We start from the raw sequence: 13,301 nt of genomic DNA, 5'->3' as shown, positions 1-13,301 counted from the left end.
TCGTGACTGCAGGGATTCATCTTCTTGGTTCTTTCAATAAAGTCACGTAGAATGGAAATAATTAAATAATAAAAATACAACATAATAAAATAATTCTCACGACGTTTCGGCCACAACGCAAGCAGCCGTCCTCAGGTGGAAATCAGGTCTGTCGACGCTGTCTCCTCGACAGACCTGTTCTTCACCTGAGGACGGCTTCTTGCGTTGTGGCCGAAACGTCCTGAGAGTTATTTTATTATGTTTTATTTTTATTATTTTATTATTTCCATTCTACGCGACTTTTACCGAAAGAACCAAGAAGATGTTGGAGAATTTTTGCTTCCGTCAGAGTGGAACGATTCAAGCGGTGACGTCACAACGGGGGGGGGGGGGGCGTAGAGGAACCGGATCCGCGAGGAGGCCCGAGGATCCGGTTCCGGCGTAGTCGTGACAATGGCGGCCTCCATGCTGAGGCGTGCGGACCGCGCTTCGCCCAGACATCTCCTCCTCCGCCTCTCTCCTCCTCCTCCTCCTCACGCCGACATCTCCCTGCCCCTGCGGCTCCTCGCGCGGGGTCTCGCGGCCTCCTCCTCCCCCTCCTCGAGTACCGGCAGTAGCAGCAGCAGCAAGAGGAAGTCGCCCTTTCGTAAAGGTGACAGTCGCTCGCCGCTAGGCCGTCACGATCACAATCGTTTATTGTAATTGTTATTATTGTTATTTGCAAACTAAATAAGCGCATTGCAGTGCACACCTTCCCATAGTTGCCCCCAAACACGAACAATTAAAATTGAATTTTTACACATCCCATCAGCGGCAAATCAAGTTTAAAGAGATGTATAACGCATCGGATTCCTCCACGACAGAGATTCTGCAATGAGCGTATTACAGCCCTACTAAGCATGCGAACAATTAACATTTCTTTTTACGCATCCCATCAGCGGCACGGCCCGTCTGAGTGAATTGCTAAATTTCAGCAGCATTGGTTCAAATGCAAAAACATCTGCTGACCGGAGGTTGTTCACAATCGCCACCTTCATCAGCAGTGATGCTGCCTGTGTAGCTTCAGTGTAGGTGATGATGATATAGACCGTGCGTGGTTCACCCATGAAAGAATCGGTCGCTATGGTTTTCAAAGGAAGGTTTGCAACGATTGCCGTGAGTGATGGCTGGGCGTGACTGCTGTGCGTTTCCCAATTTCGTTGTTTAACGGGAATTTTAAGAAGAAAAAGTTGGTGAATTTTGACCGTGACACCGATACGCAATGGCTTACTCTTTTGCAATTACTGTCACGCGTAGTTATGGAACGCCTTGCCACGTGCAATCAGGGAAATCAGAGTCTGTAGATATATTTCAGTCTCCTTTGAAACCCCAACTCTTTAAAGTGACCTTCCCTCGTTAGTTTCGTCGGGTGCCCTGGTTCTGTTTTTGTTTTATCTGATTCCATGCAGGATGGAATGCGCATTATACATTTTAATTAGTATTCCGTCTGTTATGGCCATTACCCACCGCAGTATTAACCAGGGCAGCCGCGGGACTAGAACCTCTGAAGCAAGTGGCAAGCGCTCTTTCGCTGGGTTTATATCAACGCCCCAAATGCTTAGTGCCTCTATTATTGGGGAGGTTGTAGCTGTCATAGGTGACTTGCTGTTCATGTTGTTTACGTGTGTTTATGTTGAACTTCTCTCGCACCGTACTTTGCCAACCGTGCTAATTGGAGGTGCGGGGGAAGGACAGCAAACTGTGGGCGCCACGGTGGCTAGGAGATGTTAACTACCTCGCCTGGTATGCAGGAGGTCGTGCGTTCAATCCCGACCCTGATTCCTGTATATTTGGAGTTTGCGTGTCTCTCTCCCCGTGGTCGTGTGGATTGTACTCCGCATCCTCCGGTTTTTCCCCTCCACATTGAGAAACGTGCGTTCAGAGTATTTTGCTGATGATGCTGTTGTTGTTGATGTGTGCGAGCAGGTGGGGAGGGATTTTCCAAAGGAGCACGCCAGCCAGAGAAATGGAGGCTCAGGCTAGAGGTGCGGTATACCGAGCACGGATCCTTTTACACCACTGTTCTTCATTGCAAGGCCCTGAAGTGCGGTCCCTGACGTGCGGTCAGGGAAAGAGAGAAAACACCCCCCCCCCGTCATCATCGTGCTGTCCAATCACCCAATGGTTTAGAATGGTAATGTCTTATCGGCGAAAGTGGCCCCCCCATCCCACTGGGGTTTTTGCAGAGCGTTGGTGTACGGTGCTTTTTTCTGGAAGACTTTGCAGTTTTTTCCTGGATTTTTCTGTTTGCGCATAGTCACTTCAAGATGTTTTCTTGTTCATGTTTTATTTTTTTGCGGTTGCACCCAATTCAAGAGCCGAATGGCTCACACGGTTATACCAAATAAATGAAACTGAAGAACTGAAACTCTGAAAATGAGTGAAGAACACAGTGTTACACTGTCCATCATCACAAGCCAGCGGTGAGGCAAAAAAATGATAAGTAGAGCCGTTTTTTTCGAATTCGGTAAAAAAAACCCCTCAATGTTTCAAGAGCCGCAATGCAACATGAATAACATAACGAAGCATGCCTTAGAGAGCCGCAATGCAACGTGAATAACGTCACGAAACATGTCTTAGAGAGCCGCAATGTAACGTGAATAACGTCACGAAACATGTCTTAGAAAGCCGCAATGCAACGTGAATAACGTCATTAAGCATGTCTTAGAGAGCCGCAATTTGTAATGTCCTGGCGGGAGTCTTTAATAGCTTTGCGCAATGTCCGCGTGGCAGAATGCTACGCTGCGGAGCGAGAGAATGAAGCCAGACCAGGACTGGAGCAATGTCTACGCCACGGCCGCCTCCTTCAAACCGGCCGCCGTGCCGCTGCCTCTCCGCATGGGATACCCGCTGCGGAACGCGGCTCCCCCAGACAAGTGGGGAAACCTGGAGCTCATTAAGGTGAGAAATTGAGTGACTGAGTGAGAACTCGTGGCTTTCAAGCTGCTTTTTGTGTGTTTGGTTTGCCGTCCTTCCCCCGCACCTCCGATTAGCCCGGTTGTCTACGTATGGTGCAAAAGAAGTTCAACATACATACACTTTGACAGTGCATTGTCTTTGAGCTGTACGCCTTTTGGCGTCCTCTGGTCTAGCACCAATTGAGACGAGGCTCAAAAGAAAGCCATCTCTGGTGTGGACCAATCGGTTTCAAGGGCAATGCATATATTTTCAGGGTGTGTTTTTAGTTTGCATTTTGACCACAAGTATTGTGGTTATTGCACACATGATTCCTTGTAAAAAGGTTTCAGTTTTGTTGCCAGAAAAAGGGGAAAACCCTATTAATATATTTTGGTACTGGCAAAGGAGGTCTAATGAAACAGAATTTTTTTACATGATTAACCGTTCAAGTTTGGGTTAGCATTTAGTTATCATTATGTGTATATCTTTGAAGAACTGTACACATGGTTAAATGTATGCAATGTTATCTAAGCTCAAAATGACTACAAATCCTTACCCATGTGTTACAGGTCGCAAATTTTTTGCATCTTACCCCACCGGCCATCGAGAAACATTGTGCCGCCCTGAAAGGTAAAGTGTGGGTTAGTCGACGTCATCATCATCAGCCGTCATCATCATCAGTCAATTCGCTGGTAGATGAATGCTTTTTTAAGTCGTCACCATGACACTACGGTGGTGCTGCTGAAGCGGTAATAAATCGGCCACGTTTTTTTCCACCACGTGACACCCTTATTAACCCACTCCCGTTCACGTACGTCATCGGAAAGGAACCGGAATAAAAACTTAATTAAAATAACTTTATTGATACCGAGGCTCCCGCAAGGCCATGCGGGAGGGCGTGTGGCACAGTTTGGCGCCGGCTATCATCGAGTGCGGCGGTTGTCCCGCTGCAGTTCTCTGTCGTGGGTACAACATCTTTAAAAACAACGACGGCGCTACGACTCCCTGAACAAAACTTGATGGCGAGCCGCTGGCGAGTTCCGAGATTCGGCAGTGACCGGAACACCGACGATGTAAAACTAGCGGACGTCTCGGAACGAGTTAATTGGCTGTGTCGGGCAGACGAGGGGTGTACGACAAAACGTTTCACTTCCGCGGGCGATCTGACCCAAAAAAAATGGACCGCGATCTACAATCGCTATATTTGGCGGTGGGAATCGATCGCTCTTTGGCTTAACGGCGAGCCGAAACAATAACGGCCGGTGCGTTAGACAGCTCGTACGCGCGGCGATCGCTTTGGTCGCGTCGGGCGGGGGGGGGTCTTGACCCGAATTGGCTCGGACCGCTGCTATGTGGCCTAACCCAAAACAATAATTGTGATATTGTCCTGTGGAAACTCGCTGCCTGTTCCGAGTAAATTTTGGCAAAACGTTCCCGTGTGTTTCATCCTTCCCCTCCTCCTCTTCCATTGTCACCCATGGCAGAGTTTTGCACGGAGTGGCCGGCCGGGCTCGACTCGGACGAGAAGTGTGAGGAGCACTTCCCCCTGGAGGTGAAGAGCACGGACTACGTGTCAGCGGGGCCCTCCATACGCAACGCCAACGCCCGCATCGTCACCCTCTCCGTGAGTCCCCGCAAGTCGTGCATTTTAACACCTCGCTCCTCGCGGCAACAAGCGCCTCGGGTTCGATTTCCTGACTCCCTACGCCTTTCCGTGCGGAGTTTGTGTGTTCTCCTGTTCTTAGTCGATTCCCCCCCTCTCCGTTTTACTCCCATAGCTTAAAACTCTTTCTCACTCGTTTTTTCTTCCGATTCCATCTCGATGGCGTAACCCGTACACATCACCGGAGTGGAATCGGAAGTAGAAGTCCGTGCGGGAGCGCGCGTGGCACAGATTGGCGCCAGGAGAGTGCGGTCGCGTCGCTACGGTACCCACCGCAGAGTCTTTAGAAACAGCGGCGCTACGCCTCTCCGAATAGAATGAACGCTGAACCGCTCGTGTGTTCCTCCGTTCAGCGGTCAACGGGACCCCCCCCCCCCACCAGAGGTCGCAAACGGGTTTTGATTCCTTACCCGTACCCGTACCCGGCCGCACCAGGTTCGCAAATGGCCGGGTATCGGGTAGGGTACGGGTATCGGGTACCCGGTTGCGACCTCTGCCACCCACCCTGCGACTTGGAGACGTCTCGTAACTGGAAAAGGTTTCAGCTGAGGGTGGCGGCACACGAGAGCGAATCTGAGAGGAGATCGTTCCACGCTGAAGCAGCAGCAGCAGATCTGTGTCTGCGCGAGAGTGCGTGCGTGTGTTCTACCTGTGGGGAGCGGTGGTGCAGCGGTTAGCGTGCTGCGCTACGAACCTGGCGACCCGGGTTCGATTCCCGCTCACGGCCAACACCGGTGACGATTATCCTGGGCCTCCCCTAGGTCGACTCAGCCTCAAATGAGTACCTTGTGCGGTGTGTAAATATCGCCACTGGGGAGACAAAGGCAGTCGGGCGTGGTGCTGTCCACCCCCTCGTGTACCGTTCCGGCCTTCATAGGTGCTCGCTAACAGCACTTGCCCCTACAGTCTGTTAAGGCTACACGGGGGGTCTTTGTCTTCGTCTACCTTCGAGACACCGAAACTCTTTTGATTTTGGGACTGAAGAGCAGAGCTATTGCTGGAGTAATTTTTATTTTAAATAATCGTAAAAAAAAATTAGTTTTTTTTAGTAGAACCCCTCTTAACGAGCAGCCTTGTTAACGACTAATCGCTTAACGACTGGCCTCTATAGAGCCCGATGTGTTCACTTACCGACCATTCTCCTTTTCACGACAGGCTGTTTTCGGTATATATTAATTAATGCGTTTATTACGACTACAATGAGCCAAGAATCTCTGTGTTTGTGTGTAATGTGCGTGACGGCACTCCCCCCCCCCGCTCATGAATATTCATGAGCAGGTGGATTTTTACACTCACGCAGAAGAAGGTCGAGTGGAATGTAATGTAATTTTTTCGCAAATTTGCTTGAAGTTTGACGTTTCTTTATTTAAAGTGAATCTAATAAATAAGTATATGCAGGGACAAAGTGGATTTGGTGTCTTTATTTATTTCTTCAGCACTTGAGACAAAATGTAAGTCTAATGTATGCTTCTACATTATGGTAAAATAGACATTTCTCAGTGATTTTCCAGATATTGTATCGAATTCCTATTTATTTCAACCCCAGCGACCGAAAGCAGAAGAGAATAAAGTATCGGAGCAGTGAATTTTAACAAATTGAAGGTCAAATTTCGATTTAAAGCTTTCGTGACGGCAGGGATTCATATTATTGGTTCTTTCAGTAACGTCACGTAGAAGGGAAATCATTAAATAATAATAATATCAAACAAATTTTCTTACTGTGGATTTCACACCTGATGATGATTGATTGTGTTGCAATCGAAACGTCGTGATAATTTTTTTTTATAGTTTTATTTTTATTATTTCCCTTCTACGTGACTTTACCGAAAGAACCAAGAATATAAATTGAAGGTCAGTTATATGCAGTGCTACCGTGAAATGCAGTGAAGTGTTTGATGACATACTTCTGTGCAAGATTCACTGCCATTAAATTTACACAAGATACAATTGTTACTCTGCCCAATTTATTCGTAAATATTACAGCTTCCGTCCTAGGACGGGCAAACAAGCTAGTTAATTAATATTTACCTATAATAGCATGTGTTTATAATGTTGTTAGTATATTCACGTATTAACATCCATTGTTCAAATATTATAAGGTTCATTTTTGGGTGAAAAAGGATAACTTTCGATGCTATCGGAAGGAATTAAGCCATTAACGTGCATTTCCTATACTCGCTTAACGACCAAATCACTTAACGGCCGGTTTCGTGGAATCAATCACCGTCGTTAAGAGGGGTTCCACTGTATTTATATACAGTGGTGCCCCGGAGATCGAACTTAATTCGATCCAGAAGGCAATTCGAACACCGATTTGTTCGAACACCGAATACATTTTCCCCATAAGATGAATGTAAATGACATTAATTGGTTCCAGACACAAGAAATCTCTCATTATAAAGCATTTTGCACGAAGTTTACAGTAATTACATGCATAGAATCACACAAAAAAACAAGAAACACAATCAATAAATGCAATAAATGAATATATATATGGAATAAATGAAATAAATGAACATTTAACTTTACTTGTAGTAAGGAGAGTTGTTGGCTTGAGTGGAAGGTGGTGAGGAGGAGGAGGAGGAGGTGGTGGTGTTATTGTTTGGAAAGGGAGTCCCCTTTGTCTGGGCAAGCGTCATGCACGCTGCCCATACGCGTCTCATCCGTACAGGTTCTTTCAAGTCGCGATTGCCCGTTCGACCTCCGAATTTCGTTCGGTTTCCGGGGCAAAAAAATGTTCGGAAATATCGTTCGAACACCGATTTGTTGGAGTTCTGGTGCGTTCGATCTCCAAGGTTCCACTGTATATTTTAAATATTTTACTTTAAACACGCCCGTGTGTTGTGCTGCCGCACTCACTTCGCTCGGTACGCCTGCAGCTGGCTCGGACGTCTGCAACGTCTGCGTGTCGTTTCCTTGTGCCCTTTGCCCCCCTGTTGATTTAAATTCCCCGCGCCGCCGATCCGCCCCGCAGGTCCGGCTGTCCAGCCTCAAGTTGGACGAGCACGCGAGAAAGAAGCTCGTCAAGCTGGTGGGAGACCGCTACGACAGAGCGACCGACGTTCTCACCATCAGGACGGAGAGGTTCGTGGCGCCGACACCGAGCCCGACCGCCGCTGTGATGTGACGCGCGCGCTCTCTCTGTCCGGGTGTTTATTTCTTCCGCAGCAGGAATCCGATGAGCTATGAAGCTGTTTTTTTCTCACATGTCCACTAGGGGCAAGGAGTCGGAACGTTTCAAAAACCAACAGCGCAGAAAACACGATTGGAGTGCTCAGAATAGGAGTAAGGAAATCACAAAAAATATATACAGATAGTCCTCTACTTACGATGGAGATGTGTTACGACGACCCCATCATAAGTCAAAAATATCGTAAGTCGAAGATGGCCTAGCCTACCCAGGAGTCTTAAAGAATGGTGATAATTTAGCAAAACAGAGCAATTTACAGTACCGTACTGTATAAACTATATGCTGTATGTATTTATTAATTACAATACTGTATTGCACAGTAAAATGTTAAATAAAAAACGAGGTAAATTCTTCGCCTACCTATATGAACTGCAATTTAATAGAAAGTCTTTTCAGGAAACAATCCTATCTGCATCACACAAGGCGGGAGATGCGTACATCCCGGCAGCGTCCCAACGTACAGCATCGTACCTCGTACGCTGCTGCGTTTGCCTGCCGCGCGAAATTTAAAATATGTTACAATTTTGTCGTATCGCCATTGTAAGATCAAAATATCATAGGTCAGACCATCGTAACTCGGGGACTATCTGTATATAAGAATAGGAGAGGTAAGCTAAAGCACAATGAGCTATTAGCTTCATTGTTTAGAAACGACCTGGCTATCACAAATGATAGTTCAACGAACTGGCTTATCTTCACGTGGAAATTTATAGCAGCAGCCAAATCCTCTAGACACCTGATATTGATTCTAAATGTGGAGGGAAAAACCTGAGGACCAAATATACAGCAGCAGGCCTCGTGGTCGTGGTCCAACCCACGACCTCCTGCATACCAGGCGAGGTAGTGAACATCTCACTCTTGCAAACGAGATTCCCCCCCCCACTCTCTGTTGAGCCTGGTGACTTCTCGCCTGCTGCAACAAAAATAAAGCTGACGAAACTGCTGACGCCCGTGCGTCAGAAGTTTCGTCGGTCCAAACCCACACGACCGCGCGTGTCCGTGCGTCGCCAGCCCGCGGTGAGGGAGGCTCAGCAGGGTGGCAGCAGCGCAGCGGAAGCAGCAAGATGGTAGGAATTTGACGAAAGGATTGGGTAAGCAACTTGCAGGTTAGGAATAGAATGTCGGTGTCATTTAGGAAGAGGTTGTGATGGGTGGGACACTGACTTAGCTGTACAATCAATATGATGTCTGTAACATGCAAGCACTGCTTAATAATTTGGACTTGCAAGCGTGCGTAATCACGTCCATACCCCCCCCTGTTGTTGTTTTTTAGGTGTCCTGTTCGGAAACAGAACCACGACTACGCAATGTATCTTTTGACCATCCTCTACTACGAATCTTGTGTAAGTATTCAGGCGACAGGGCTTCTACGTTGGATTATTACCCGCTGGGCAAAACAATTAAATCAATTGCGAATCGTAACATTGGCTGCAAAATCATGCGCATGCAGTGATGATAATTGTGCTCATTATTTAACTTTGAATGCCCGCGCGGTCTTCAATTTACTCAGCCGGGTTTGCGCGTAGCGATCATCTCCCCCTACGGGCATCTTTTACCGATTTTACAGGATACGTACCGAATCACCGTGTCCCGCACAGGGACAGCTGACACTGGGGGTGCTCGAGACTAGACACCGTAGCAGCAATCATCGCCCCCTACTGGCAGCGTAATGTACTGATTGCAGGCCAAGTTGCCGAGTCACCGTGTGCCGCACAGGGACGGCTGCCACGCTGGGGCTGCCCTTTGAAACGCGTTGAGATGGTGATGTGATAGTGATAGGTTTTTACCCTTTCAACTGGTACAAAAACTGACACCTTTATGCAGGGCATCATGTTTGCAATAACCACAACACAAGCAGTCATCATGCAAACACAAAACATAACTCTGATAATGATAAGCACTGTCCTTGAAGTTGATTGGTCCACACCCGAGACAGCTTTTCTTAGAGCCTAGTCTCACATGGTGTTGGACCAGATGACGCCAAAAGGCGTACAACTCAAAAACAGCGCACTATCAGAGTGATGGTGATGTGAGTTGCTTCTCCACTTCCCCGAGACGCCACTTTGATGTAAACAAGGGCGGCTCTATCAGAATCACTTGGAGCTGTGCTCTTTTGAATATTAATTGAAAACTCGCCTCTTTCGAACTGCGTTTTGTATTTAGTTGTTCCCCTCACAATGCCGATGAGCACAGTTGGTTATGTACGGTGCGAAAGACGTTCAACATACATAATATACCATCACCACCTCATCATCACCATCACCACCTCATCATCACCATCACCACCTCATCATCACCATCACCACCTCATCATCACCATCACCACCTCATCATCAAGCCACTGGAGCTATGCACTTCTAAATCTAGATCGAAACCTTTTCTTTAGAACTGCTTTTTGTGTTTAGTTGGTTGTCCTTCCCCCTGCACCACCAATTAGCACGGTTGGCTGTGTAGTGTTCAACACCTGCGTACGTACGTACGTACATACGCACGTGGCCGCTTATTCTCACCTTCAGAAAGTGGAGCTGTGGGAGGCCGAGAAGACGGATGCCGACCAGGAGGAGTACGTGTGGGAGAAGAGCCCTTCCGAGCGCAACCTGGCCCAACTGCTGTCGCGAATTCGTCAGTCGCGTGGCAATGCGGAGGAGGAGGAGGCGGCGGCGGCGCCGGACGACGTGGAGAGCTACAGGAGAACGGTGACGGAGCTCAAGAACCTGGGCGACACGGAGGACAGGATCGCGGCCTACAAGGATTCCGTGAAGAGGCTCCTGCGGCTGAGGGCTCGGTAGTCGCGAGTGACGGTCTGTCCTCCTGCAACGCGGCAGCGTTTGCGTTCCTGAAAGAACGGCGCGTGATTGGAAAGAATCGCGTCGTGATGAAAAACACTGGTCAACACACTTTTTCTGGCATAAGGTTTTCCAACGGTTTTAAGGTAATTTTGGGGGGTGCTGATTCCAAATCTGGCATCAGTTTTTGTCTATCACATCAGGTTTTTGAGATATCAAATGTTGAATTTTCAAAAAAACTGCAGAAGAAAAATATTAAATAAATGTGGATATCTACATAAAATGATATTATAAACACACTCCTAAAAATACAGCACCTTATTTTAACACTAAAGCAGTCACTGACTCGCAACAACTTGCAATCATAAGTGACAGAGTTAATTTCGGGTAAAATCAATGAAAATGGGGTATGCCGATAGCATAAAAATGAGATGTGATAGAGCAAATCTGAGATCAGATTTGGAATCAGCACCCTGAAATTAGTCTAAAACAGCTGCAAAAGTCCAGGTCAGAAAAAATGTGTTTTTTTTGTTGACCATTGTAATAATATATATTGTAGGGTAAGGCACGGGTCCGCGAGAACACGTGATACCCGTACGCAGGCCGAACAAAGACTTGAGGGCGCGTGGGTAGCATCTAGAAGTATCCAGCAGCATCCCGATGTGTGCGATGCTACGCCGAGGCGGCCGTACAACTCCTTACTCCATACTCGTGCGACTTAGTTCCGTTCACTCAATCGCGTTATAAAAAAAATGTGTTCCCTAATACAATCATCGCGTTATGTATCCCAATTCGCGTTATGAATGCAGCGGCCTCTGATGGCTTCAGGGGTCACGTAAAACCTTGACAACGTGTACCAATGGAAAACGTTTGATTCTTATGCATGCGATTCCAGTCCCGTGTAACGAGCGCTTAACAATTGATATCAACTGGCGGCTTCCTAGCTACACCTCTGCTACGCGTACCACGTTGTGTACGTGAATGGTTTATTGTCACTTTGTACAAGATGATGATTGCAATTGAAAGGTAGAAAATGCATTTACATTCGCTGGAGCGATTAAACTTTTGACTGAAGACGTTTGATTCATTTCCTTGGCGTTCATCTGTGGTTCACTCTGAATGGCCTCCAATCCAAAACAAACCTCTCCCTTTCAACACAGTTGGCATTGGCAGGAATCGAGGCTTGAAGATAAATACGAATGTTTTAAGGGGATCGGACAACAGCAAAAAACACGACAATCATAACCCAATCTTTGGGTGTTTAGGTAAAGTCACGTAGATAGGTTCAAATAAAATAAAAAATAACAAAAAACTATGACGTTTCGATCGCAACACAAGCGTTCGTCACCAGGAACGCTTGGGTTGCGATTGAAACGTAGTTTTTTGTTATTTTATTTGAACCTATGTGATTTTAGCGAAAGACCCAAATGATATCAGTTCCTGCAGTGACGAAAGCTTCAAGTCAACCATGACTTATTGGAAGTCAGAAGTAGTTGTATGATATCTTCTTAATTCGATTATAGCGACGTCGCTTTTTTTCCTTTAAAATGTGGGTAAACAAACCCCCTCCCATCGCTGCTGTATTTCTGTGACACGATTGAACGTCTCTCTAAGGAAGATGGCTGCTGTCTCGTTCCTTTCCCTAAGGAAGATGGCCACATGATAATTGGTTCTTTACCCTTCTATCTGGCAACAAAACTGACACCTTTTTACAAGGAGTCATGTTTGCATAGACCGCAATACCTGCAGTCATAATACAAACAAAAGAACATAACTGACTGCAGGTATTGCGGTCTATGCAAACATGACTCCTTGTAAAAAGGTGTCAGTTTTGTTGCCAGATAGAAGGGTAAAGAACCAATTATATTTTTACTGGCAAATGAGGTTCCCATAGTGAAGATGGCCAGTCTCGCTCTGTCCTAAGTAAGATGGCCACCGCCTGACTCTTCCTAAGTAAGATGGTCACGTCTCATTCTCTTCCCCAAGTAAGATGGCCACTGTTTCACTCTCCCTTAGTAAGATGGCCACATTCTTAGAGTATTTCGGTAAAGTCACGTAGAGAGAACAATAAAATAATAAAAATAAAGTGAATAAAAAATAAATCAAATATCACGATGTTTCGATCGCAACACAAGCAATCGTCATCAGGAGAAAAAAGGGGGGGAAAGCTGCTGAGCCAGGCTGTTTTAAAGGTTAGAAATGGGTGTAGCCCAAGGATCATAAACGAAGTGGGCGGGGTTAGTGATGTTAAAGTGAGAGAGATTAGCATGTCAATGTAAACGGCGGCTGTGTTAGTGTGAACCTGTTAATGTAAAATCAGTCGAAAATAATTGCTAACATCGGAAGGTAGGATGTAAACATCACAGTCAGTTATTACTTTAACTGGTTAATAACGTCCTTCCAATGATTGCTCAGTTTGTACCCATCTTCTCGATTGAAATTGTGTGTGTGTCTATATATCTGGATGTCTTCATGAACAAATCTTTGTTGATCGCCAGTGGGTTTGCAGAGTACCTTCGTCTTGGAGAAATCAATTTCGTGTCAGCCCACCGCATTAAAACAATGATCAGCCACGGATGAGGTATTGGTCCTTCGATCTGCCTTATGTTCACGAACACGGTCCGAGACATGTCACTTAGTTTCCCCAATGTAACTGCTACTGCAGGCACAGCTTAGTTTATAGACGCCATACAATCTGGGTGGTCGAGCAGCAGAGGGTTTTAAGGAAACCCGCTTGGTTGGTTCG

General features: G+C 46.6%; 1 protein-coding gene across 1 annotated transcript; it reads left to right on the top strand.

The window, feature by feature from the left end:
* The first annotated feature begins 408 nt into the window (after positions 1 to 408).
* On the top strand, positions 409 to 11,677 carry MRPS35 (mitochondrial ribosomal protein S35). Its single transcript, XM_078880314.1, has 8 exons — positions 409 to 631; positions 1,945 to 2,003; positions 2,752 to 2,919; positions 3,486 to 3,546; positions 4,401 to 4,540; positions 7,554 to 7,663; positions 9,043 to 9,112; positions 10,286 to 11,677. Exons 1-8 carry the CDS (start codon positions 433 to 435, stop codon positions 10,556 to 10,558), a joined length of 1,080 nt encoding a protein of 359 aa, XP_078736440.1. The 5' UTR covers positions 409 to 432; the 3' UTR covers positions 10,559 to 11,677.
* Positions 11,678 to 13,301: the final 1,624 nt, after the last annotated feature.

Source organism: Lampetra fluviatilis, chromosome 57, assembly GCF_964198595.1.
Source record: "Lampetra fluviatilis chromosome 57, kcLamFluv1.1, whole genome shotgun sequence".
NCBI classification, from domain to species: Eukaryota; Metazoa; Chordata; class Hyperoartia; order Petromyzontiformes; family Petromyzontidae; genus Lampetra; species Lampetra fluviatilis.
The sequence above is the reverse complement of the archived record's forward strand: the minus strand, read 5'-3'. Positions and strand labels throughout refer to the sequence as shown.

What these genes read in the sequence shown, in the direction of transcription:
- MRPS35 (XM_078880314.1), top strand. Translation starts at nt 433, where the DNA reads ATGGCGGCCTCCATGCTGAGGCGTGCGGACCGCGCTTCGCCCAGACAT. An exon ending in AATGGAGGCTCAGGCTAGAG is followed by an intron (nt 2,004 to 2,751) that starts GTGCGGTATACC and finishes TCCGCGTGGCAG; the next exon opens with AATGCTACGCTGCGGAGCGA. An exon ending in GAAACCTGGAGCTCATTAAG is followed by an intron (nt 2,920 to 3,485) that starts GTGAGAAATTGA and finishes CATGTGTTACAG; the next exon opens with GTCGCAAATTTTTTGCATCT.